Source organism: Andrographis paniculata, unplaced genomic scaffold (assembly GCF_009805555.1).
Source record: "Andrographis paniculata isolate CXL003 unplaced genomic scaffold, ASM980555v1 Contig36END, whole genome shotgun sequence".
Taxonomy (NCBI): Eukaryota; Viridiplantae; Streptophyta; class Magnoliopsida; order Lamiales; family Acanthaceae; genus Andrographis; species Andrographis paniculata.
The window spans coordinates 2,138,522-2,164,314 of record NW_026137569.1 but is presented as its reverse complement, the minus strand read 5'-3'; the positions used below and the strand labels follow the sequence as shown (position 1 = coordinate 2,164,314).

The following is a 25,793-nucleotide window of genomic DNA, read 5'->3' as shown; positions in this document are numbered from 1 at the left end:
GTTGCCTTCTATATACAAATGATAAATAAATATAAATATAAGGGTTTCTTTGGTTGTATTTGAATTTTATTTAATTTTAATTTAAATAGTTTGTTAATGTAAGTATATTATAAAAATATATTTTAATAATGTGTGTTGAATATTATTATTATTATTATTTAAAAAAAAAAATTGAAATGCAAATGTTTACGTAAAACAATTACTGAAGCTACAAGAAGTGGGCCACAGCCCACAGCCCACAGCCCACATACGACAAGTAAAGGGTGGGTAGGGTTTTTGACCCGAAAACATAATCGGGTTCGGGTCGTTCCACCTCAAATCTAGGGTTGCCGAACATGATATAAAAGGGACCTGGCACGCATTGTATCATTCTCATACTAGCCGGCAGAGAGAAGAGGCAGTGAGGATTTCGGAGCGAGATGAGGGCGAAGGTAATTCTAGTTTCCATCCTTTTAATCTAGGCGCTTGATTCGATTTGAAACAGTATAATCGGATGTTGCGCAAGTTTGTTTTCAATATCAAATGCTATGAACTACTGAGGTTCTGTTTTAGCTAATTCTGGATTTTTGTTTTTTTATAATTTGTTGTTTCTATCTCCCTCCTCGTGGTAGCCATGCGATATGTTAGGTGCTAATTTTCCTATTCGTTGAAAATAATATTTTCTTCGTATTTTTTGTGATTGTGAATTTGTGCTATGATATTGTTAGTGCTGGCGCGACGTGTTGAAATTGTTTAATATATAATGGTTGAGGTATTGCAGAATATAGTAAGCAAATCGAAGCACGCAGTATCATTGTTTATGGTCTAGTTTGTAGATTCTAGTTGTGCAATTTATCGCCCTTTCTTTGTCCGAATCTGTGTGTTTCTTTGATAACATGAGCAGAGTTGGCAGTAGTTTTGATGTCCGATCGCTTTGAGTGAAGGCAAGAATGTGCACAGTATCAATTATCTACTCATTATGTGTATAGAATGAAGCACAGTAGAAGAAAATACAGACACAGACAGTTAATAAGAAGTTTGAGGTGTAGAGAACTATTGATAATGGCTGACTTGATTTTAATCTCCCAAACGAAAAGAAAGTAGCTAGTGAAATTCAACCAAAGCTTATAACAACATGCATTTATATATATATATATACCTTTTGGTTGGCTGTGAGGTTCTTTTAATCAGAGTTTAGATGATACTGCTCAACAAATTTGTACAATTGAGGTCTGATGATTCAAGCTGAAATGAAATTTAGAGAATTAAAAAAAGGATATAGAGATAAACGTGGCAAGCATGCACCTTTAACAATGGATAAAAAAAGATCCAACATTTGCTTTGGTGTTTATTTAAAACGATGACAAGAAATATCCTCCTTTTGTTTTGCTGTTTTCTTATTTCCATTTATTTAGTTTTATCCATTCAAATCCCTAAAATGGTACTTTGTTTTGATGTTTTCATTGCTTATTTGTCAATTAACCGGCAAGATCATATGGTCAAGGTCATTTATTCAAGTACAATATGATGCTTGTTCCAGTTCCAATTTCCCAAGTACTAAAGCTCGATGAACAATCAAGCAATGTGTTATTGTATTATATTCTTCAGCATCATTTTTCATAGACCTTTTTTTGTTCTTTATCTTCATTTTACAGTGGAAGAAGAAGCGTATGAGGAGGTTGAAGAGGAAGCGCAGAAAGATGAGACAAAGGTCCAAGTAGAAAATGGAGACGCAGGCAATACTTGTTTTTCTGCTTACTGTTTTTGCAGTCAAGTTTAGACTTATTTTGGGCTGACTGATGTTTTAAATATTTGGAGGGCATGTTCATCTTGACCTTTAATACATTTTACTTTCAGAGTGCTTTTCTCTACGTTTTGGTTTTTATTTTGTATTTTACTATGCAATTTATAGTAGAATAAATTTTGCTTGTTGAAACTTTTTATACATAAAATCTATTTGCACTTATCATCGAAAAAAACCCTTTCCCAGGGAATCGAAAATAAAATACTCAAATGTGAGAATAATTTGGCACTCTATAAATATATGCATATAACACAAAATATATTATTTTATAACACAAGATTTGCAACCATAAATTAACCATTACATAAAAACTTAGGGAGTCCCTTATAAAGCTATCAAAATTTTTATACTAAAAATGTTTAGATAATAAATATAACAATACTCATCACAATAATAATAATAAAAAAGACAAAACTCCCCGTGACAAAATCACTAGATATTTAATTAATTATATAAAAAGATAAAAAACAACGAGGCATCTCCTCATCGTCTAACCAACCATTTCACAACTGTCTAACTACAACATAAACTTAAATTATCACAGTAAACAGCAAGCCATGAGCATACCTTGAAGAAAAATGGCTGTAGCAACACATGTAGAATCCATCCATCTCCGCCAAACATCGTAAACTTCATTACCTGACTGCGAATGGCTGGTCGTATTCATACCGTGCAAAATTGCGCCCAGGAAGAATATAAACTCGACCAAGAGGCATGAACAACGACGGCTCATTCCACTGCAGTAGTCCTCTTCTCCAGCGTCGATTCAAGGAAGTCTGACAACAACTTGGTGAGAGGAGGAAGGCTGTGGGAAGGTCCGCTGAATATCGTTTTCCATGTTTTGTCAGATGGCATTGTTTGGAACGGAGTCGCGTCTCTTTTCAAGCTGAATTCTGGCAATTCTCCGTAGATAGATGCATAGCCAACTCTTTCTGTACACACACCATATTTTTCATTAGTAAAACAAATGGAAAATGAACAAGCAACTTTACAATAACGTAAGTTGAAAAGTGCATTTGTCTGCAATGATGGAAAATCTCACCTGTTTCCTCAGCATTCACGTATTTCCTACGAGGAAGGCTGATATTACTTTCCTGCTTGCCCCTCGGATCGAAGAGAACAAATTCATGAGCTCCATTTACGTAAGCAAGTATTTCATCGGCTTCTTTTGCTTCCTCAATATCAACATTTGTATTAGGACTCGAGCTAAGGAAAGAAAGCCGTCCACCCTTGGCCTGCAGAAATGCAATTGGTAAGACATGTGATTCCTCGCACAAGATTTGTTCTATCAACAGGAAATGTTTCATTTCCTAATCAATAAATAACTCAACCCTAAAATTTTCCTTCTCGATCACTATCCAAGGCCTATGTTAGTAATTTTCGGCTCTAAGTTGCCATACTAAGTTTTCACGTTTAACAGCATATAAAGCAAGATTAATCTCAAAAGTTATGTTCAAGAATCAATGGTGTTAATAGGGAGCATAGTATTAGGGGTAAGAACATTACAGCTAAGGTCCTAATCTTAGGTTAGCCTTGTATTGGCCATAGACCATTATTGAAATTTGAATTTAGGTTTCGGCCAATTATTGGGACACCTTTATTCTTTTGTGTTGCTTTAATTTCTTTACAATAATATTTTCGCTAAAAGGTGACATTAAGCCATGAGAAACAGGTGCAAGTTCGCATTGTAGAAAGCAAAATAAATGTGTAAGAACCACAGAAATACAATAACCACAAAGACCATGAAATCGTAGGAAGAAATCACCTTGTTAACAAACCATGTCGACAAGGGCACTGGATTCTCTACGTTGAACAGTAAGATCAACCCTTCTGTGTTTGTGGATTCGGATGGCTGCTGCTTACATTTAGCCTCAGGCGGATCTTTCTGCTTAGGCATCCTTGTGGGAACAAGAACAGCGAAGGTGGAATTGTCCACCGAACAGGCAATGGCTGCACATGACAATCATATGATACAAATTAATATCGTGAACACACTGGTAACTGAATCACAACCAGCTGCTGCATGAAGCCAATTTGAGAAACAAACTATATTTATCATCTTTGTATGATTAATTTCTGATGGTGTGAGAGCAAGAAAAAACATAGCAGTGTTAAGGAAAAAATATTGTATCAGAAGGAAATAGAATGCCCACCCTCAGCATCCATCCTGTAGGACCAAGACACACAAAGACTTGACAAACACCATACTATCAACCGTGGATTTGAACCTCGTGCTGCAGACACGAGATACTGTGACTTCCCAACAAAAGATAGAGCTGTAATTCGCTGAGACAATGAGCAAATACACGAGTTAAGGAAACTAATAGCAAGAAAATCATCACAACAGACGTAAGGAAAGATGTCTGCTACAAATTGTGAACTATGGGTGCGGTGAGGGAAAATCTGAATAGTAATGAAATTAGCAACAGAGGAATTGTAGAAACCTCAATACTATCTCCAAGTACGCCTAGCATAGTATTCCTGTCTGGATCCCACAGAGTAATAACGATTTCAGCAGCAACAGCTAGAACAGTGCCATCGCCAGAAAATGCAGCAGCAGTCATAGGCTTCTTCCTGCCATAGAGGGTCAAAGAGAACATTTGATTTTTCTGTTCAATGCTTGTAATACATAAAGAGCCATTGACATAAATTATAAACATTATAGAGCACAAAACTGCAAGCTTAATAAATTGTACTATGCAGCAATGCTGACAAATTGTATAGAGACAGTACTTGTATGATCCAACAGCATGGCATGTCCAGGCCGTTTTCTTCCTTGTCTGATCATTTGGAGCTGTCTCGGTTCTTTTAACCCACACCTGCCAATTAGAAGATTTCTTGCTAAGAGAAATTCACAAGAAATATAAACCATCAAAGAATAGCATCTACCTTAAAGTCGCCACCATAGGAGGAAGTCACAGCCATGTGACTAGTTGGACGGAAAGCTACCGAGGAGATCTCAGCTTCCCTGTATCATTTATTGAAGCATATCATAAACTTCAATTTTCATATGCCTAATTGAAAATATAAGTGCACCCACAAAGTAGCATCTAACATACACGAGTTCAAAACTTCTAAGAAAAAGACAAACCTGTGTGGTTCATATATGACAGTAGACAAACTACATTGTTTGCTCTGATAGTCACATTCCCAGAACTTTAGAGTCACCAGGCCTCCAATTCCTTCTTCAGCGAGTCTGGTTTCAACAGTGCTCATGGTGGAACCATCTGGGGAGATTGATACCAAATTCACTTTCACCTGAATCATATGAATTCAAATAAAAGAATAATAAAAACTTACCACCCAAGATATATCAATACAAACAGTCCACACACAGATATAGAATATAAAATATTAAACACAAGCTCTAGCTGAAGATTGTTATCGAAGGCATTATTGCAGGAAAAAGAAGAAGAAAATGCGAAGAGGTGAAAACAGAAGCAACAACACAAAAGAAAAGCAAAAAAAGACAACACAGGTGGAATTATAGGACAGGAGCTGACTTCAATGTTTTGTATAATACCAAGTCCGAACATAAAATGCCATAATTGCATTAGGGCGAAATAATTAATAAATAAATCTAGATATAGCTAGAGTCCATTGGAATCCAGATTCTCAAGCATACCGTGATTTCATCCCCCGGGTGATGATTTCTCTCATATATTTGAATCTGCAAACACACAAACACACGGAATCACCTCTAAAGGACAGTGGAAATGATTATTAGTAGACTGTGCAAGGGATTAAAGTTAAATCTTCCAGTTAAACATAGACAATATTTCATGTAAAACTCAGGTGTATGTAATGTAATACAACTGAATTTATAACATAAATACAACGAATTGGGATATATAGGGACCAATCAAAGTTTAGAATTCAGTGTTGATCATGTTCACCTCTGAAATCTCACGATCATCCAATAAACTATAAAACTGAACACGGTAATTCTCAGTTGGTACTGCAACCAAGCCAGCAGCATGGTTGAATACAACTCCTTTACCAAGTCCTTTGCATATTTCCATCTGGGAGCTTGGGAGCTGAAATTATAGAAAAGTATCTTGTGAAGAAATTAACAAACACAAGTTAATGCTGCGTACCCAGCAATTCTAGGGCATATTACAGAATGAGATCACATTGAATGCATGGTGTGTATGCAACATACTCTTCTCCTTCACTAGGGCAAGCATTCAATAAGGCAAGCTAGTGACATAGTAATAAAATCTTATAATTAGTAAGTACTTTTTCTATGAATGTCCTTTCCTATCAAATATTACAACTCAGATATTTCCAAAACAAACCTTGATCCCAGAAATGGACCTTAGACTCTCCATTGAAGGCATTCTGAGCAAATGAATTTGATTATCTGCACAGGAGATCTGAAGAAACTCACAATTAAGAACTCATCTAATTGAAGCAAGTGATTATAGTGAAAGATATGGCTGCTTCAAGTACGAGTTTCGCTTACACATGACAATGAAGGGTCAGGAGAACTGGTGAAATACAGGAGTGGAGATCCAATCCGTGGAAGAAATTTTTTCTTTCCAGTGTCCAACTGCCAAACAACTAGGACACCTTCTTTCCCACCTGAAAATTAAACTTTTCATGTTTGCACTCATGAAATGAAGATTAATTAACCAACCAAATGGATAACAGGAGTGGGGTTGGGTGGTTGGATATATTCCCAAAATAGTTGGAAACCATGCACAAAGCCACCACCTACGTAAGTAAAAACAAGAGGCTAGGTCCTACAAGAGCAAAAAAACTTATTTCCACATCAAAGACAAAATTCCAGTATATTCATAATACCTGAGTACAAGTAGGCACCATCTGAGGAGAAGAAGAGAACATTTACTTGTGCAGAATGCCAGTGCCATGTAGTGCAAGAATCTGCATCATCGTCATCCCGTACTCCGGGTCTGTCCTCGTCTTCCATATTCAAATCATCATTGTTTAACTTATTGCTATCAGAAAATGTTCGACGACCAACACCTCTCCATATTAAGATCCTCCCGCTATCATCGCCTGCTGCTACCGTCCTTTCAGTTGGATGAAAAGCCATAGCAGTAAATGATTTTGTATGATGCAAACTGAGTTTTTTTAAACCAGCATGTTCAGAATCTTTCTCTGGACTTTCCCATATGCGCAGCTTTCGCTTCTGGTATATTCCAATGCATTTTCCCGAGGGACTAATCATTATGTTGCTCAGTCCCCGACTCTATAAAATGAGAAGTCCAGAAGTTAAAAGGCATGCTGACGAAAATAGTTGAATCAGTAATATTATTATCTACCCTTATCTAAAGATATTATATGTTATAAAATCATCCATTGAAGCCAAAAAAACTACTATATAAACCATTGTCATAACATTCTCCCTATTAGGCTATACCACTATGTACCAACAGAGGTATACCAATACAATTCAGTTTGCAATTAGATCAAAGGAGATCAGGGTAATTGGGGTAAACCTTGGCCAAAGTATTTCCAGGGTTTAGGCGTGACTTTGTCAGATTACACTTCTGAATCTGCATCCATACAGCATTTGGTTGCTCTTTCGTTCTGTCCTCAGTACAGACATAAGCGAGAAGATCAGGAAGCTTTCCACTGGGTTCAGATGTCTGTCTCAAAAAACCTGGAATAACCTAAAATTACAATAAAAATACAAAGCCTATTCAACTACAGTATCCAACGTACACGAGTACAGAAAAACGACAATACAATTTAAGCTTCTCCATTTCATATTCTTAGCCAAAGCATAAGAGCAAAGAAGCAGAATACGCCATTCACGTTTGCAAAAAAAATAAATAAAAAATCAAGTATATAGAATACAACTTTGCAAAAACATTGCTGTAACAATTATTAGATATATATATCCAATTACCATAGAGCGAATAGGCAACCGGACGTCAATAGTCTTCATCAATTCAGGACACGAAAAATCCCAGTACTTGACTTTTCCATCAAGAGAAGCCGTCCAGCAATAGCACAAGACTTTGCTCGCCGGAGTGGAAGCAGGAACAACTATCACCGATGTCACCTCCGCCTCATGACCTTCCAGTTCACAAGTCTGCAAGCCAAAAACTTCTATAAGTTTTGAACACACATCACACACAGACATACATACAGTAACCATGACATTCAGAAGAAAAGAAGTACCTGCAAACCGGTGGCGGTGCTGAAAACAGAAACCGTGTTTCCGGTGCAGACAAGCAGTCTCTTGGCGTCATTCGAGAACGCCGGCGGCGACGAGACGAAGCTCCTACCGCCGGTAATCATTTTTTTCGCCCCACCCTGCTGGTCGGAGAGAGAATTGAGGTTTAGGTTTGGGAGCATAAACCTCCGCCCTTACAATATTTAATGGGCTAGACCTTGTAATTTGTATTGGATTGAAAGTCAAAATAACTTAATTGTATATCCGGCTCATATTTAATGGCCCAACAAAATTTACTTAAATGGGCCAGGGCCATAATAAAATCCCAATAGTACTCACAATACCAGACCCGAACTTACTGCTTATTTGGGCCATAAAGGCTAGGACACACCACATTGTAAGGCCCATTTATTGAGTCGGTCCAGTAGATGGGCCCACGCATATTGGCAAGCCCACACATATATATATAGAGTCTGGATTGTTTCAAGGATATTGTATTAAAAAAATAACTGAAAAAATAGGAGGGGAGTCGCCGACTAGAAACCGGGCGGCGCGGCCGTGGATTAGAGTCCGATGCGATCGTCGGGGAAGCACGGTGCGGCGGAGAATAGCCGTGGCATCAGTAGTCACGTCCTCAACCTACATCAACGCCTTCAACATGCTCTCAGCCTCGGGTACCGTATGTTTGTTTATCGTGTAGTCTTACGATAACTTCATTGTAAATTTTTGGAGCATTGATGACAGACATTTATTCTCGTTTGGATCCGTATCTAAGTCAGATGAGCTGTTTTTTTTTTTTTTTTTTTAAGATCCTATTTAATTTGGTAATTTTGTGTGTTTGTAGTCCTTTTAAGCTGAATAGTCTAGTTGTATTTGGTTACAATGATGGTTATATCAAAATTCGAAGCTCCTGGTTGGTAGTAAGAATTTAGGTAAGTTTACTGACTTGAAGTTAGTGTATTCCGCTTGCTTCTGATCTTTATTGTTACATTTGACAGTATGGATAATTGAATTTTAGATTCTTAACTACCGCTTGGCAGTAATAATTTCGGTAAGTTTCTTTAATTAGATCGTGTTGTAGCTATAATTCCCTTGTAACTGCAACGTGTGGTTGCAGAAGCTGGGAGAACAAAGGGAAATGGCACTGCTCAGACATTGAGGTGCAGAGACTGGTTCTTCGTTCAATTGATGCATTCCTTGAATGCATATCTAGTGAGACATTGAGATACCCACTTATTAAGGTACAATATTTTAATCAGAATATAAGATTCTTATACACAGAAAAATTTGATTTTCAAATACATTTTCAGTTGTCACCTGCACTGTTTCATTGGCTGATCATTTCATGGTTTTCTTTTACATTAACAGCACCATTCAGCTCATTTTTTTACCTAGTACAGATTATGGTTCTTTTTAAACAGTCATGTTGTTTATAGAATTTTAAGAAATTGGCCTATTATTTTCTAGTCTAACCATATAAAATCTAGTTCATGAAAAATACCAAAGTATTTAACTCAAGCTGTTATAAGTCATAATTTATCTTTGCTGACTGGATATTACATTCATGTTAGTGTTAGACAATACTATTGATCACAGAATGCTTTATTTGTTTCATATGATTCCAGGATTCAGTTGTGCAAATTATGAGAGCGTTGGAAAGTATAATACAGTTCAAAAATCAATCTATATTGAAGCTGGCATTGGATATTGCGGTGAAGATGGTCAATATTTTACCAAGTTCAACACTTCAATCTCATGTTTTGGATCTAATCTGCCCTTTAGTAGATTTGCTGTCTTACCAGCAGCTTCAAGTTGTTATATCATGCGCAACAACATTGAATATCATCCTGTCAAAACTGAGTTCTAGACAAGACAGAGAAGCTTGGCAAATTTTGAAGGAAAGCAAAGCAGTTGTCTATCTTGTCCAAAATATTAAATTATTCTACACCAAAAATCAGCCGATTGAATACTTTCAAGAGATGGCCTCTCTTTTAAGTAAAATGTTGTGGCAGTGGCCATCTTTTAGATTCTGTGCATGGAACGATCCTATATTCTTAGATGTTTTGGATGCTGTCAAACTTAGGCCTGAAAATTCAGTGAAAGTTGTTGTCCTGCAGTTATATTCTTCTTTAGGTACTTCCTCTTTCGTTGACGAGTTCTCTAATAGTCACACTTATTCTCATTTATGTAGCTTTTATTGTGATTAATTATTCATCCTTTTTTTTTGCCAGCACTCTGTGGCAATGGGGCAGATAAACTTCTTGAAAATGGAGAATCACTTCTTCAAATGACAGTGGGCTGCATGGACCGATCTAATACTGATTCAGTTCGCTTTGAAGCATTTAAACTTGCTCGATGCCTTGTGGTAGTCTTTCTCAGTTGAAACTTAAACTCTGAAGAAGCTTTCAATCCCTGTCTCTGAATTTTCTGCTTTATAAATTTATCAGCTCACAAGAAGAGGATGTATTAATATGATGAACATTTACTGTGAGCCCCTGGTCAATGCTCTAACTAGCACATTGAGCAACTGGAGTTCACAGCCTGAAGAAGTAGCTAAGAGCCAAAGGCCTATCATCGAGGAGGCTCTCCGCTTAGCCTCAATAACTCGCTGGGCAGGTAATCATCATGTGTACTTTTGGAGAATGGGCATGGATAGAGTCCTTGTTAATCTTCTCCTGGACAATTATCACAAAATTCACCAATTGAGGCATGAGTTATCAGTGAATGAACTGATAATAATTGTACGAGAGTGTCGTAATTCAATTCTTCCGCTCTCTTATAGACCCTTCATATGGGATATTCTTGGAGGACTTGCAGCCAATTGTTCAGAAAATATCAACCATGAAATGCATGGGAATAAGCTTCGACTAAATATCCTGATTATAAGTGCATGGTAATTCATTTGTTTGCATGACACTGGTTTTCCAGATCTAGTTTCTTGTTAGTTTACCATCTGTCTGATTGTATATATTTTGTTTAAAACAGCTTGAATTTAACTCATGGTTCTCTTTCTGTTCTTCTCGATAATGTCCCAGCTTTTCCTTCGTCAACTCAATCAGAACATTGCGACAAATTACTCAAAATGGCCTCGTAATCATGTCTGATTGTGAATCAGCAAGCAGGGCAGTGCTTATGATGGTTTATTCACCTTGCAAGCACATTGCATCCTTGTCAAGGTCAATACTGCATGAAATACTTAAGTTGCATGCGAGGGATCACACTGAGTACTTACTCGATATTGTCAATGCAAGATTGACGAGAAACAAGTTTGGGCTTCCAGGAAACCTTCAAACTGTGATTAGCTTAGTGTGTTTGGCATGTTACTGTAGCTTACCAGAATATGGCAAACATATAATTAAACTCCAAGGTTTGAAGACTGTGGTAGCCTTCATAGTGTGGTGGTTCCAGAACCCTGTCTGTGCAACAAGGGCGAGTGCGGTGCTTCATCTGGTTGATGCATTCAGTCAGAAGAGCTGTTGCGTCCCGGACACAGACGAGTGGGAAGGGGATAATGGGCTTTTGCTTTATAGTTTGTGGATCCTCGGGCAATTGCTGCATCATTCTCCTCATCTAAAAATCCATCTCTCTGATGGCCAGCTGGACTTCTCTGAGGCTAAGTTGATTCAAAATCTCCAGGAGATTTGCAGAAGCAAGAACTCGCAAGGTTCAAAATGGTATGCTGCATATATGCTTAGCTATTTTGAATTATATGGTTTTCCAAGTCGATTGGGAAACAGGATTGGTGAATTACTCGGTGAGAGAGAGGACTCTGATCTGAAGCTAGATATTGTCGATGAGGAATCTGTATTTGTTCATGAAGTAATTCTTACTGTAAGATGCCCTTCATTATTGCCTCCCCAAGTATCTACTTCTCAAGAGATGATATCCACTGGGATTAGCGTAAAACTTGAGGCACAGGGGAGAGCCTTGAAGGCAATACGTTTATCAGCTCACGTAGATCACCAGATTTTGTTGAAGTTGTTAGAATATGTTTACTTTGGGCATCTGCAGGCCAGTGAAGATCTTGTTAAGAAGCTGAAAATTCTTGCAAGGCATTGTCAGTTGGGATCTCTGGTACAGTTGCTTTGTAAAAAAGTTCCGAAATGGGGCGCCTCTATACCAATCTTTGATCTTAGTCTGGCTCTCGGGGCAGCTGGATATTGCTTTTCGTAAGTACCCTCTTCATCCTATTAGAGTACTTGAGCATTTATGTGATGTTTTATCTAAGTAGATCTATTTGCTGTTGATACCTTGTTTTTATTTGGAAAGAATTTGGCATTAACATAGTGTTTGTTTGTCTTATTAGTCACTGCCCTCTTTACAATTATGTAAATTGGATCGATTTTGTTGTGATTTCTCTGTTCTCTTGATTCATGGTTCAGGGACGTTATCTTGGAAGCCAGCACGACAGAGCTCGTAGATTGGAAATGCAGCTTCTGTTCTGCTTCTGCTCCACATCTACATGTTCACAGAGTTATATTAGCATCCAGTTGCAATTATTTACGGGCCTTATTTTACTCAGGAATGCGAGACAGGTACTTTCGTAAAAGTTACATTTGATTCAACATTATGTATTTGATGGCGGTATTAGAAATCACGACGGTGTAATGACCTCCTTTTCCAAAATGTTTTTAACTTTTATTTCCAGCCATTTGCAAACTATCAAGGTCCCCGTGAGTTGGGAGTCGCTTACCAAATTGGTTAACTGGTTCTACTCCGATCAGTTACCTGTACCTGAATTCGACTGTCGATGGGACAATATGGATCCGGAGAAGAAATTCCAAGAAGTCCACACATATTTAGAGCTCTGTTGGCTTGCTGAATTTTGGCTCGTCGAGGACCTCTACAAAGAGTGTTACGAAGTTGTCGCGTCTTGCCTGGATTCATCGAGATTCTTATCGACAAGAATAATTCAAATCGCTGCCGATTTCTCCCTGTGGAAGCTGGCTCAAGTAGCTGCTGATTATATGGCGCCGTCGTATCATCAGTTGCGCAACTCGGGCGAGCTTGATGCTTTGGACAACAGTGTTATCGAGATGGTTCGCGCTGCGTCGGTTCGACTTTCTCAAGTTGGCAAGTATCAGTGATTTTGATCAGACTGTCTGTTCATTTGAGGCTCGAGGTATCAATTGAGTTGCCGTTGTTGAGGAGTTTGCACAGGCCACATATCAACTGGTAATCACATTTTAGCTTATACAATGCATTTCTGTCATACTTAAAAAAGCTTAAGACTATATACTAACGTGCATGTGTATGTATATATGTATATATATATATATGCATGTGTGTGTGAGAGAGTAAAATGTGGGGAAATTTAGCAAAAATATTTTTGTTTTTATAGCTGAAATATATGTTTTATATAGAAAATGAATATATTTTTATTCTTATGTGCTTTAGATATCTTGATATGATATACTCCCTCCGTCCCAAAAATTTGTCTTGTTTTTTCATTTTCTTCCGTCCCAAAACAATTGTAACAAAATTATTCATACTTTTCCATATTACTCCTAATTATTAGTCTAACATACTCTTTAAAATCCTTCAAAAAGTAAGGGCAAGGAGTATAATATATGGCGCCGGGAATTATAAATTCAGCACTGTGCTGAACAATAGCGGTTTGATAGTACATAGACAGCACACTGTATGCTATAATCTCAATAACATATGACAACACACAGTAATACTACACACAATATACAATATTACTACAAATACAATGTATATGTTAATATAATATATATATATATAGCACATGAATTAACACCATATGTTATAGCCTCATGCATATTATATGAACTAACACTATATGTTTAGCACATAGCATACTCTTATACTCACTTTGTCTGTAAATGTAATAAGGTTGCTTTAGTCTTTTTATTTTTATTGTATCACATCTAAAATTCTGTGCAAAAAAAACAAATTGATATATAGAATGAGACGATGGAGTATAATACACTTGTTATTAATAAAAAAATAGCATATACTTTTACTATACACAATTATTGTTGTGTGTAATAATAATGTGTGATATTTGTATATATATTTATATGATAAAAATGATTTTAGTCATGAGTGTATTTAGTTTAAATATAATTAATTAACTTATTTTTTAAAGAATGAATAAAAAATTTATTTCTTCAATCTTCCATGGTCTCATCCATTGTAAATCCAAATAATCCCTAACCATTAAATTACGATATTAATATATATAATATAATAATAAAAAACATTAACATATAGTATATATAAATTTGTTAAAAGATCAATATATACACATTATTATTCAGCAAAATGGATATTTCAATTCAACGCAAGATCCGAATGGATAATTTATTAGCACTGAAGAAACATATTTAACAAAGTCGGTTGCAGAAAGTATCATGGAACTAGTTGCTTTATTTGGTGTAACTAAATTTACTTAGTACCACCTCAACTAAAATTTTAAACTCATATTCACTATAAATTATTATACCAAAATTTATTGAATACTTTTAACTGTTTTCATATAATAATTTTAAAAAATATTAAAAATTTTATTATCTACAAAATGACATATTACTATACTACTTCATCATTTTGTTATATATGTATATAACTCATTTATTTCTTGTATGAATTTTAATATTTGTGTACTTTGTATTTTTACAGTAAAAAGATAAAAAAAAATAATAAAAAATAGAATAATTTTTATTAATAATTTTTTTTTTAATGATAGACAAAAATTATATTTATTTTAGTAAATAATTAATTAATTAATTATTATTTTTATATTTATTTAAATATTTTTTTATCAATTATTTAATATTTTTTCATAAAATTTTAGTTCTATTTTTATATTTAAATACTTTTAATTTTTATATTCAAACAAAATCCAATAAAAAATATTCCCTTCGTCCGGTGTCTGGTATTTTATGAGGGATGCAATTAGTAAATAATTAAAAATATATTAGTGAAAATAATTATCCTATAATATAAATAATTATGAATTAAGATTAAGATAACTAATTAGTTTAATTAAAAAAAATAAATTAAAAAATTTTAAAATGAGATTAAAGTGTGTAATAAAGTGACATAGAATATGGGGAGGGACAGAAAAAAACGGCAACATGGACGTGTATGCGGGACGGAGGGGGTATTATTTTATTGAAATAGAATTTTCAAGATATTTTTAATATATATTTTAATCAAATATTCTAAATAATAAGAGTATGTTTTCAAATACCATCCAACAATTCTCTTTAGGAATCCATTCAAATCCAAAACAGCTTCCAATTTTAAAATATAAAAACCCAACAAAAAGTTATCCAAACACGCCTAATAAGTAGTTTTTGGCTGATCGAAATTGGTTTAATAATAATTCCTTAATTTGATAAATTAAGAAGATGGCAAGTTCGTGTCACAGCCAATATTCTGGCTGCCCAAAACAACGACCCTTCACCCGCACACACTGCCTATTCCTTTTCTTTTTTATTTACTTTTATTTTTAGTATTTATTATTATTATTATTCTTTTTCTTTTTTTTTTTTTAATTTTTGAAAAAATTTACTCTTCCCTCCCTCTGTTATGTTCAAAAAGTACATATTTACGTCATAAAAAAAAAGTACTTTAATGCAAAATTTAGAAAATTTTATACATATTTAAATAGTATTTGGTGGATATTTTTATAGGTAATTTTTTTTTTTAATCTTTGTATTTAATTTAATTTAAATAAATATAAATTGAGTGATATTTATAATGTGTAATATAGTCAAACTCAATATATATATATATTTTGTGCTTTAATTGATAATAATAAAAAAAATTATATTCCCTCCGTTGTGCAAACGTGTCCTCATTTGACAAGGGACGAATTTTAATAAAAGTAAATAATAATAATAATTATTTTTTATAGTAAAAATAATACAAAAATACAATAACTTTTTATTTAGAAAAGAAAAGAAAATATTTTTTTATGACAATCCAAAGAAAAATAAGCATAGATTTGAAAGATAGAGAGAGAGTATACTACACTCTTCATTATTTAAAAGCTTACTCAAATATTTGGTCAATAATGTCCCTTAAAAAGGGTGACCGATAATTATAAGATGGACTCATGATCACGAGGTCGTTGGTTCAAATTTCAAATACCTCCAAGTTTAGAAAAAAATATACTATAGAGAAGAAGAGTATTTTTGTTTTTTTTTTTTTATAAAATTATGAGAATATTTTTTATAATTTAAAAAATAATTATAAATTTAAATGAGTGAGGAACTGTTGTACAGGAATGGATAATGATAATAATAATAATCTCAATATATATCCATTACAGCAAATCCAATTCAATTAAAATTAAAATTTCAATCATATCTATATCTCTCTCACTCAGCTCAGCTCAGCACTGCGTCTGTCTGTATCCACTATATATATATATATATGCGTGTATATGCAATTCATTCTTCAACAGTCAATCAATTGACACGATCGGATTCGGATCAGAGTTCATCATATATATATATATATCGATTAATCGTAGAAGATGAAGAAGAAGATGGAGTCCATACTGAGAAGATGCAAGACGCTGTCGAGGCAGCTTCGAAGGACCTCCTCCTCCTCTTACTCCACCTTCATTAGATCCATGTCCATGTCCTCCACCTCTCATTCGCACTACACCGAGCTCTCGTCCTGCCGTTCGCCGGAGAAGATTCCGCCGCCGCCGGACGACGATTCATCCAACGAGACAGTTTTGGTGGGGAGTTCCCGGAGAAGATACGTCCTCACCTCCAAGCACCTCACCCACCCTCTCCTCAATGCCCTAATCCGGAAATCCAAAACAAATACCCATGATTCGGATTCGGATCTGTCCGTCAAATGCGAGGTCGTCCTCTTCGATCATCTCCTCTGGATGCTCGATAATACGGATCCGAGTCTCGGGTCGGACTCCCTGGAAGAGCTTGCAGAACTGTACGTTTACTGATGATCCAGGATCCAATCAAACTTCGGGTCATATATATATATATTTACTGTTATATTCACGTGTAAAAGAATAATATGAAATTTTGCAAATTTTATAATTGATGAGTAAATGACAAGTTATTTCTTATTACTAGTTAAATATATATGCATGTCAGCATGGGTTTAATTATATTAATTACTTTTTATGTTCCATTATATATATATGCAATGACCTCCTTCATCTTCTCTAAGATATATATACATTTTTCTTTTAATTAGTAAAGAAATTATTAATAAAGTGTGTAAGAAATTTTTGACAAATTTATTATTTACAAATAAAAGAATATGTATATAAGTGTTGGTGAATTTAAAATAACTGTAGTGTGGAAAAATTATTGTTTAGAATTTAAAATTACTCGATGGTAGTGTGGAAAAATTAAACTTAATTGTGCTATTTAGATATTACTAATGTTATTGTTTACTTAACAATTAGTTTGGGAACACCTTTTATACTTGATTATGAATTTAAAATGGACATATATATATATACATATATATGCTCATTCATAGTTATTGTTTATATTACTACATTCGTTAGGAGAAAATTGAATATATATATATATCTAATTGTAAATATCTAGGAGATCTTAAAATAAAAATAACTACAAAAATTGAGATACAAAAATCAACATTTAATATAAAATATTATTTTTTATATTACCGAGATAAATTCAACGCAAAATACTAAACAAACAAGGGCATTGCCTCAATTAGAGTAAGCTTTTTACTAAACAAAAATTAAATCTCAAAGACTTCTTGGACTATGCTAGTAAATTTATACTGCCAGTATATTTGTTAAACTGCGTCGGTGGAGTTTCGAAGAAGAAAACGTGCCGGGGGCCGGGGGGGCCTACTTTGCCTAGCACGATTTCATTTTTCCATTAATGTCGCATTTAAGATATACTGCAGATCCCCTACATGACTTTGACCTATACACTGTCACCTACCACTCACCATTTAAGATACTTTAGGCTATATATCTTTTACATTTTTTAAGTATTGATTTTATTATTTTTTAATGATATTTTAAAATAATTTTAATAAAATATGATGAAATTTTAAATTAAAAGAATTTTAAAATTTGTATCAAAATAATATTATAATATAACGTTTTATTAAAAAATAATATATATTATTAATGAATAGTATGAAATAAATAGTGTTAGAAATATATTTAAAATGAAAAACCAACAAACCCATAAATTCCCTGCATTTTTTCCTCCGTATTTAACATTACATTTTTAATCATTATTTCATCCTCTCAATATTAAAAATAAATATAAATAAATAAAAAACCCTCAAGTAAATAACCCAAGAATAAAATTTTCACTAAAACCATATCAAAGTAAAAGAATTCCAAAACACAAAAACAAGAACATCTAATACCTGCCCACAGGCCGTAGTGTTTACGTCCACCTTTTCTGCCATCAAATGCCTGAGAACAAACGTTGATTCTCAAAAGGCACACTCACTGCAAGCAAAGATTAGCTCAATAGACTTACAGGGACGACAGCATAGATCACTGCAAATGTTAAATGTTACCTACCGGCGTTCGAGTTATTTCCTACCCCGATGGTCTCGACGATGATGATGATCGCTTCTTGAGCTTCTCTTATCCGAATATAATTCTTCGCCAAAATCATGTCTATCTCTGCGACTGCCTCGATTATCCTCATCCCCGCTCCTCCTTTTCGTCTCATTTTCATATTTCCTGTCTCTGTCGTGTTTGTAGCCATGGCCATCGTCTGCTCTATAGTTCTTTTCAAATCCCTTGTCGTCATTCCTGTGTTTGTAGCTACCATCACTGCCGTGTCGTTTTCTGCTCTCCCTCTCATTAGTATCATCATCACCAGGCCTTCTCTTGTGGTCTCTGTCGCGAATCTCATCTCGGCTTTTCCTTTCAACGGCTAGATCCTTCTCCGAGTATTCTTTTGTACCACCCCGACGAGGACTTCTCTGCCTTTGAGCATGTCCCCCGTGTTGTTCCCTCCGCTCCTCCCGCCTTTCGTCTCGTCTCTGCCAATCGTGTGTGCTTCCTCTTCGGTCATCATGCCGCTTGCTATGTTTTTCTGTGTCCTGTTCTTCATTTTCATTGTCCCTTCTCTTCTTGCTATGTCTGTGACTTCTGTCCTCATCTTCTTCAAAAACCATTTCATACCTAAACGGATTGCCAGATATTTTAGAGGCAGCATAGAAAACATTGATTTCTACTGAATCGAGATTATTAATACCTTGTGCTCCCATTACCACCGCGTTGAGTTTCGTTGTCTTTCAAGACGTACTTCGAATGTGGTTGTTTGGAATCTCCAGTGCAGTCCTTAGCTATGTGATCAAGAGAACCACATTTGAAGCAACCTCCACCTGCCATAAATAAAAATGTGAAGGCATGATGACTATTTTAGGTAAAGAAATACGCTCGATTGAAAAAATAAAACATAGAGAGCCATGGTCGTAGTAGAATGCTAGTTGGTTATAAGCAGATACTCGGTTGCATCAAATTTCCTAAAGAACTCTGGAACCATATTTGACACCAATTTTTAACAATATTTGGCATATGCACAAAATATTACTTTACTGGACGTCAATACAGAGTCAGTTTAAATCATTACCTGACTGCCCTTTGCGTCTATACTGAGACCAAAGCTTTGCAACACTTTGACTGAAATCAACATGAATCCTTCTGTCATCTATCAGAGCATTGTCCATCTACAAAATAGGAGGTAAAAGCATGATTAAAGCTAGCATTGCATTGATAGTAAGCTGATGTAGCTCCACTGTCACACCGCAACAGATTTAATATTAAATCAACAATCACGTCGCAATTATAAGGAATCTATAAGTAAACCATTAGCAAGTTGATTGTACTACCATAGAGGATATCACTCCCATTGGCAAGACGAAAAGACCTTCTTAAAACAAACATAGAATTGAAACTAAAAGGCAAATTAAATTTACAACCAACTTTCATGGGCCTATCATAGGATATGAATGTATCGTTTAATATACCACCTTTCAAGAAGGGAATTTTCAAGAAGAAATACTCATTGGATTCTCAAGAGCTATTGTTGCCGCATATACTCTACATTTTCTTTATACAAAAACGCTTCAGATGTAGAGTGCTTTTGCAATACATATTAACTGGTAAAACATAGACTATACCAGATTGTTAAAATCTTCCACTAGCATACACCTTCCTCACCAATAAAATAAAGAGAAAAAATGTTGCATAATGCAAGTTACATACTGCATCCTATACAAAAATTTGTAAGAATGATCAGAACTAACACACTCAACCAACTCAGCAGAGCAATACTAGGCTGCATATATTGTTGCTACCAAGTGTTAAGATAATATGGACTATTCATAGATTAATATTCAGAAATTATTCCGAGTAAAATCACAGTGATTAACTTTAGATAATCAAAGTAATTTTAGAAAATCAAGATTCAACATTCAAGTGTCCTCAAACACTATAGCATCACTTATTTCCTGTGAACTATGAAAACATGTCAACCTAAATATACCTTAAAATATGCTTGTTCACAGGCATCTTTGTCCTCAAATTCTGAAAAGAATAAACCGAAAACATCCGCATAAGCAGCAAGGTAATGAAAAGTATGGTAAAACATAACAAACCATGTAATATAAAAAAAGCCCTCATGTCCTCAAAAGCCATCTAATTAAATGCTCCCACTTGAATGAACAAAATCCTCACCTTATTATATATACAAAAGAAAGAATCAAATACATAATAAAATTGCTCAATCATAATTGTAGAATTGTTAGATAGGAGATGGCAAATATGAAGCTCCTACAACTATTATATTATTGTAATTGGAAGGATGCAGATTTTAATTAAATTGTTCCATTTAAAAGATGCACAAAGTTCTTGAAAGCAACTTTGCAGCAAATATACACTCACCAATAAATGCATAGCACAAGCTGTCCCCAGTTTTATGATCTCGGATAACTTCAGCACTAGCAAAGTTCATTAAACAATGAGAAACATTAGATGAAAGTCAAGAGATAACACTATAACAGAGAAATTAAAGGGCCTGAAAGTTAAGGGACTCACGAAGTTACAACTCCAAAGCGAGAAAAAATTGTGTTCAAATCTTCATCCTACATATAGAATAAAGGAATGTTATGAGAACCCGGGGGATCACTTTTTCAGAAAGTAAAAGCCCTGGATGTTATCAATAAACTGAATATCTGCACCTATGAAAAATAGTTCTCCATGGGATCATACTTACTTCAGTGACAGGATTGAGTTTACATACAAACAACACATTATCTGGAGGCTTTATCTCAGCATCTGGAATATCCCCAATCTGTTATACATAAAAACTAATGTGTCACATTTTTTAGATCAGGCCAGCTACTTTAGTTCTCAGTGATTCATGAAATGGCAAAGATACTGATGCATTAACTACTTACACTTTCAAGTACTACAGCGCGGGAATGTGCATCCTTTGCTCGTAACACTTCTTCAAGCTCATGTGCATTAAGTTGCTCATCCATTGGGACCCAATCATCTTCCAGTCTCACTTCATCATCAACCTAAATTTAAACCAGTACCAAAAGAATCAATTAAATCAAATTCACTGTATGCCAATATTTTGCTTCAGTTCATTAGAACATAGAACAATCTATTAACAGAGGAAAGCTTGAGATACATGTATAACGAATATAACAAACATTGAGGCCAAAAAAAAAACTACTAGATTTGGATAATCAATTTTGGTGACTCCTACTTATAGAGCAATGATGTATATCAAATACATTGATAAGATATGATTAATAGTCATGTGCTCGTCTACATTAAAATCCAACTGTTATTAGTAATGGCATTTAGAAAAATTAATCATCAAGAATCAAGTATTCAAGTTATAAATCAATGCATTACCTCATCTTTTGGCTTTCCTTCAGGTGAAGCATCAGGAATCAATTCTGCTAGTTGTGGAGGATCTTCAAAAGGATCATCCAATATGTAAGTGTGCTTGATTCTGCATAGATGAATAGTTAGTACGTAGGAAAATGCAGAAGAAAACCGATACAAAAAAGTAAAGGTAATAATCAATACAAATATTGAACCAAGAGCTTTCACGTGGTTAAGGAGGAAAAAAATGGTGGAAACTAGTAAGTAAAAAGATTGACCTGATATTTTTATATGGTCTGCTTTTTCCATCAACATAAGCTTCATTTATTCTCATAAGCGTCTCCAGCCCTTCTGCAACTTCCCCAAACACCTTTCAATCAAAAGGGTTGAAAACTTAGATAATTAGAACTAAATTTAGTCAATACTAGAATGCATCAAATTATTCCCGGAAAAGAAAGGAAAAAAAATGTAGGAAAGCAGTGCAACTATGACAAGCACATGCCATATGAATAAGTATACAGTTAAGTAAGAAGTGAAAGCACTAGCCAATACTTTCCTAAAAAATTAAGTAAAAGTATCACATTTGCCAACTAGCAATTTTCACATCCTCAGAACAAGCCAATGTTATCTTGAAAGGGTAACTAATAGCTAGCATAAGCAGTGTTTTATTTTTGGCTTTACAAAATGGGTAAGAACTCATATTTTTAACTTACAGTTAAGAAAACAGACATAGGGTTAAGAAATCGGGTCTTTTAAATTCCTATTAGGAAAGAGGGTATGGATTTATAACTCTTTGTGAATCTGTCTGGACTGTTAGCTTGGTTATCTACTTTTCTGGTTAGGATATGTAAATAAATAAACACACTGCTTGTGCACAACAGTTTAATTTTCTTATCTAATTTAGTTCTTAAATACATAATATATACATATACATGTAGACATGAAACTGTCATAAATGGAGATTTAGATTAGAAAACTCACAGTATGCTTCCCATCCAGATAATCAAGATCATCACGCAAAGTGATATAGAACTGGAGACAACAGCATGGTCAGAATTGTGGAGAAAAGCTTCTCAATGTCGGTAAGGTTACCAATGAGCATCAGAAAAGCATTGCTCATGATAAGCAAATAAGTCCTACAGAAGCAATACCTGAGAAGCATTCAAATTTTCCCCAGCACTTGCCATGGCTACAGTACCAACTTTCGAGTGTTTTACATCCAAATGAATTTCATCGCCAAAAAAGCGAGCCTGATCACCATATAAGAATCTGCATTCACGGGTTGCAGAATGAACAATAAAGGAAAGACGAGTTGAGATATACAAAAGCTAAACAGGATGGAATATGCCAGAATAACCACAAATTTGAATATGAAATGTATTGCGAGTACAAAGATAATACTTATCCAAGACAACTACATTAAATTTTCTCAACCATTCATCACAAAATGCAATGTTGCAAACTAAAATAAAGTTTTCCACAAGAATCCCAGCCTTAAAAAAACCACCAGTCAACTAACACACAAAGAACACTTACTTGTATACAGAATCACCACCAGATCCTGTACCAGTTGGATCACCAGTCTGTGCTGTGAAATCCTTCTGCACTGTGTGGAAGAGGCATCCATTGTAATACTTGATTCTGAAGTGCAAATATAAAAAAACGGAGCGTTGATACAAATCAAAGTTAAACTAACAAGAAACCTAATACTCGCACAACAAGGTCACAATCAGCTAAAAAGAAACGGACTTGCACAGCTTGAGAAAATTCTTGCAGGTCAAGGGGCAGCGATCGGTGAAAAGGTCCACCACTAAGTCACCCAAGCTCGTCACTATCATAATCGACATCTTAGCAAATCCTTTTTACAGACCTAGATCAACAACGACGAATATGAGCTAGGGTTCTTCCGACGAGAGTCCTAATTATGAGGAAGTACTTGCCCAACCGTTTTCGAACCGACCGGCGGTTCACGGTTCCGGTTTTAAACGGGACCGCGATCAACCTAAACCGATTTTTTTTCCCGGTGCGATTTCGGTAAAAATGTTAGGCCCATACAAGTAGGCCTAAAGAAAGCCCAATAATAATTGGGTCAAAAATTGATATATTATTAACCTAATTTACATTTCAAAACCCTAATCCGGAGCGCATCCTCTCCCACCGACCGACGACGCACCGAAAATGGTGAAGTTCCTGAAGCCAAACAAGGCGGTGATTCTCCTCCAGGGGCGATTTGCCGGGCACAAGGCCACAATCGTGAAGAATTTTGATGACGGCACGAGGGACAGGGCGTACGGACACTGCCTTGTGGCCGGCGTTGCCAAGTACCCTAGCAAGGTGATCCGCAAGGATTCCGCCAAGAAGCAGGCGAAGAAATCGCGCGTCAAGGCGTTCATTAAGGTTGTCAACTACAACCACATCATGCCGACACGCTACACGCTCGATGTCGATCTCAAGGATGTCGTGTCCGGCGACGCGTTGGTGTCTCGTGACAAGAAAGTGACTGCTTGCAAGGAGATCAAGGCCAGATTCGAGGAGCGGTTCAAGACTGGGAAGAACCGTTGGTTTTTCTCGAAGCTCAGGTTCTGAGGTGAAAATCTCTTCGGTACGTTTTGTCCGACTTGTTTTTGTTAGCTTTTGTTCTTATTTTTCAGATGATTTTGCTACTCGTTATGGATTATATCTATCTGAATTCTGTTTGAACTTGATATGGATTGTGTTCTGATTTCCTTATTTATTGTTCTACAGTTGAAATTTTCGGCATGTTGCTCATGAAATAGAATCTATTTATCTTCGTTTTCATTATTTGCTTTTGATTTTGAATTGGATACATAGTGATGTTTCATCTTTGTTTGTTTTTATAACATTATTTGCGGATCATATGTTTGTTTTTGTTTGAGAATCCTGAATCATACCAGTTTGAAGTTCGTGTTAAATTGTCAATTTGATATTCTTTGCATTACTCTTGAATCTTTATTCTGCATATGATAATTTTTCTACCAATAAAGTGGAGGTAGTAAAGTTACTGAGCAGTTTGTCATTATTAGGATATAGATATTAGATTTTGTGTTGTCGTTCATAAAATAATTTATATAGATCAACCATTAATGTGTGCATCTTTTGATCAACCATTATCTTGAAGTAGACATATCCTTGTTTTAGTCTTACTTAAGATTTTTCAACTGTGGAAAAATGATCACCTGCATAATCCTATAAAGTCCTTAAAGGATCTTTAGTTCTTGTTTTTAGTGTCTTCAAGCTTTGTTTATGGTGCTTGTTGAGTTTCGACATGTCCGCCATAGTCACTAAAGAGATCTTCAACATTCCTTGCTCGATTAGGAATTTTTGATCAAAAAATTTATTCTAGAATTGCATATGAATAGTATTTATGTTAAATAGTTTTTTACATCTGATTCTTTTATTAAATTCACGTAAGGGCAATATTATGCTTACTGAATCAAATGAATCTGTAATTTGGTTTGTAAAAACCCTTGTGCTATATCTTGTAACATGACACGGGGTGTGTCATTTCCTATGGCCCATATCATTTCTCGAACACGGCAGCGCCCCAAATAACTTTGGTGATGGATTTGGGCCGTTGTCGTGTGTGTTCGGGAGATGGTAAACCTAATTGGGAATTTGATTCTGAGCAAATTCACTGCTTTCTTATCCATGTTGGGTTCAAGAATATGTCCATGACAAAACTACTTGTGCATTATGGTTAAATATCATCTCCACAAGTAATATTTAGCATACTCTTCTTTTGTGTAGTATTTTAAATAAAGTTTATAATATTGTAACTTACTAGGCCCATTAAAACGTGGGTTTAAATGGGCCAATTCATGCGAGCCTTGGGGTTTGGTTTTGATACCATACATATGGTTCAGCCCAATTGGCCGACTGAAATGATACCATCATTTGCTTTTTAGTACTTAAAAAAAAAATATACTCTTTACGGTCCTATAATTTTCCCATTTTATAGTCTTGACTTGGGG

The 25,793-nt window shown here is 35.2% G+C and overlaps 5 protein-coding genes and 1 long non-coding RNA gene across 8 annotated transcripts; 4 read left to right on the top strand and 2 right to left on the bottom strand.

The window, feature by feature from the left end:
• The first annotated feature begins 322 nt into the window (after nucleotides 1-322).
• LOC127249730 (uncharacterized) lies at nucleotides 323-1,850 on the top strand. The gene is made up of 2 exons (XR_007838466.1): nucleotides 323-431; nucleotides 1,635-1,850. It is a non-coding gene; the product is annotated as an uncharacterized LOC127249730 (long non-coding RNA).
• A 304-nt stretch (nucleotides 1,851-2,154) lies between these two features.
• Nucleotides 2,155-8,121, bottom strand: LOC127249729 (uncharacterized). Its single transcript, XM_051272674.1, has 16 exons — nucleotides 7,937-8,121; nucleotides 7,662-7,847; nucleotides 7,249-7,422; nucleotides 6,590-6,998; nucleotides 6,249-6,367; nucleotides 6,082-6,159; nucleotides 5,680-5,820; nucleotides 5,409-5,453; nucleotides 4,875-5,041; nucleotides 4,673-4,751; nucleotides 4,517-4,602; nucleotides 4,228-4,357; nucleotides 3,937-4,069; nucleotides 3,549-3,733; nucleotides 2,826-3,018; nucleotides 2,155-2,715 (listed from the first exon to the last, which is right to left on the bottom strand). Exons 1-16 carry the CDS (start codon nucleotides 8,111-8,113, stop codon nucleotides 2,513-2,515), a joined length of 2,505 nt encoding a protein of 834 aa, XP_051128631.1. The 5' UTR covers nucleotides 8,114-8,121; the 3' UTR covers nucleotides 2,155-2,512.
• A 307-nt stretch (nucleotides 8,122-8,428) lies between these two features.
• On the top strand, nucleotides 8,429-13,268 carry LOC127249758 (BTB/POZ domain-containing protein At1g04390). Of its 2 annotated transcripts, XM_051272732.1 has the most exons (9): nucleotides 8,483-8,605; nucleotides 8,930-8,982; nucleotides 9,049-9,172; nucleotides 9,557-10,064; nucleotides 10,163-10,296; nucleotides 10,379-10,824; nucleotides 10,967-12,100; nucleotides 12,314-12,466; nucleotides 12,580-13,268. In XM_051272732.1, exons 4-9 carry the CDS (start codon nucleotides 9,575-9,577, stop codon nucleotides 13,016-13,018), a joined length of 2,796 nt encoding a protein of 931 aa, XP_051128689.1. In that variant the 5' UTR covers nucleotides 8,483-8,605; nucleotides 8,930-8,982; nucleotides 9,049-9,172; nucleotides 9,557-9,574; the 3' UTR covers nucleotides 13,019-13,268. The 2 variants fall into 2 exon arrangements, with proteins under 2 accessions (XP_051128688.1, XP_051128689.1); XM_051272731.1 differs by lacking the exon at nucleotides 8,930-8,982 and having other exon boundaries at nucleotides 8,429-8,605.
• A 3,178-nt stretch (nucleotides 13,269-16,446) lies between these two features.
• Nucleotides 16,447-17,016, top strand: LOC127249627 (auxin-responsive protein SAUR78). Its single transcript, XM_051272536.1, has one exon. The coding sequence runs from the start codon at nucleotides 16,447-16,449 to the stop codon at nucleotides 16,882-16,884; it is 438 nt and encodes a 145-aa protein (XP_051128493.1). The 3' UTR covers nucleotides 16,885-17,016.
• Nucleotides 16,835-23,812, bottom strand: LOC127249626 (peptidyl-prolyl cis-trans isomerase CYP59). Of its 2 annotated transcripts, none has more exons than XM_051272533.1 (16): nucleotides 23,551-23,812; nucleotides 23,338-23,442; nucleotides 22,953-23,070; nucleotides 22,783-22,833; nucleotides 22,080-22,171; nucleotides 21,829-21,928; nucleotides 21,360-21,482; nucleotides 21,176-21,253; nucleotides 20,998-21,044; nucleotides 20,845-20,900; nucleotides 20,447-20,487; nucleotides 19,532-19,628; nucleotides 19,154-19,283; nucleotides 18,469-19,080; nucleotides 18,309-18,393; nucleotides 16,835-16,880 (listed from the first exon to the last, which is right to left on the bottom strand). In XM_051272533.1, exons 1-14 carry the CDS (start codon nucleotides 23,646-23,648, stop codon nucleotides 18,480-18,482), a joined length of 1,737 nt encoding a protein of 578 aa, XP_051128490.1. In that variant the 5' UTR covers nucleotides 23,649-23,812; the 3' UTR covers nucleotides 16,835-16,880; nucleotides 18,309-18,393; nucleotides 18,469-18,479. The 2 variants fall into 2 exon arrangements, with proteins under 2 accessions (XP_051128490.1, XP_051128492.1); XM_051272535.1 differs by lacking the exon at nucleotides 23,551-23,812 and adding an exon at nucleotides 23,505-23,523 and having other exon boundaries at nucleotides 23,338-23,402.
• A 108-nt stretch (nucleotides 23,813-23,920) lies between these two features.
• Nucleotides 23,921-24,600, top strand: LOC127249628 (60S ribosomal protein L27-2-like). Its single transcript, XM_051272537.1, has one exon. The coding sequence runs from the start codon at nucleotides 23,980-23,982 to the stop codon at nucleotides 24,385-24,387; it is 408 nt and encodes a 135-aa protein (XP_051128494.1). The 5' UTR covers nucleotides 23,921-23,979; the 3' UTR covers nucleotides 24,388-24,600.
• The last annotated feature ends 1,193 nt before the right edge of the window (nucleotides 24,601-25,793 follow it).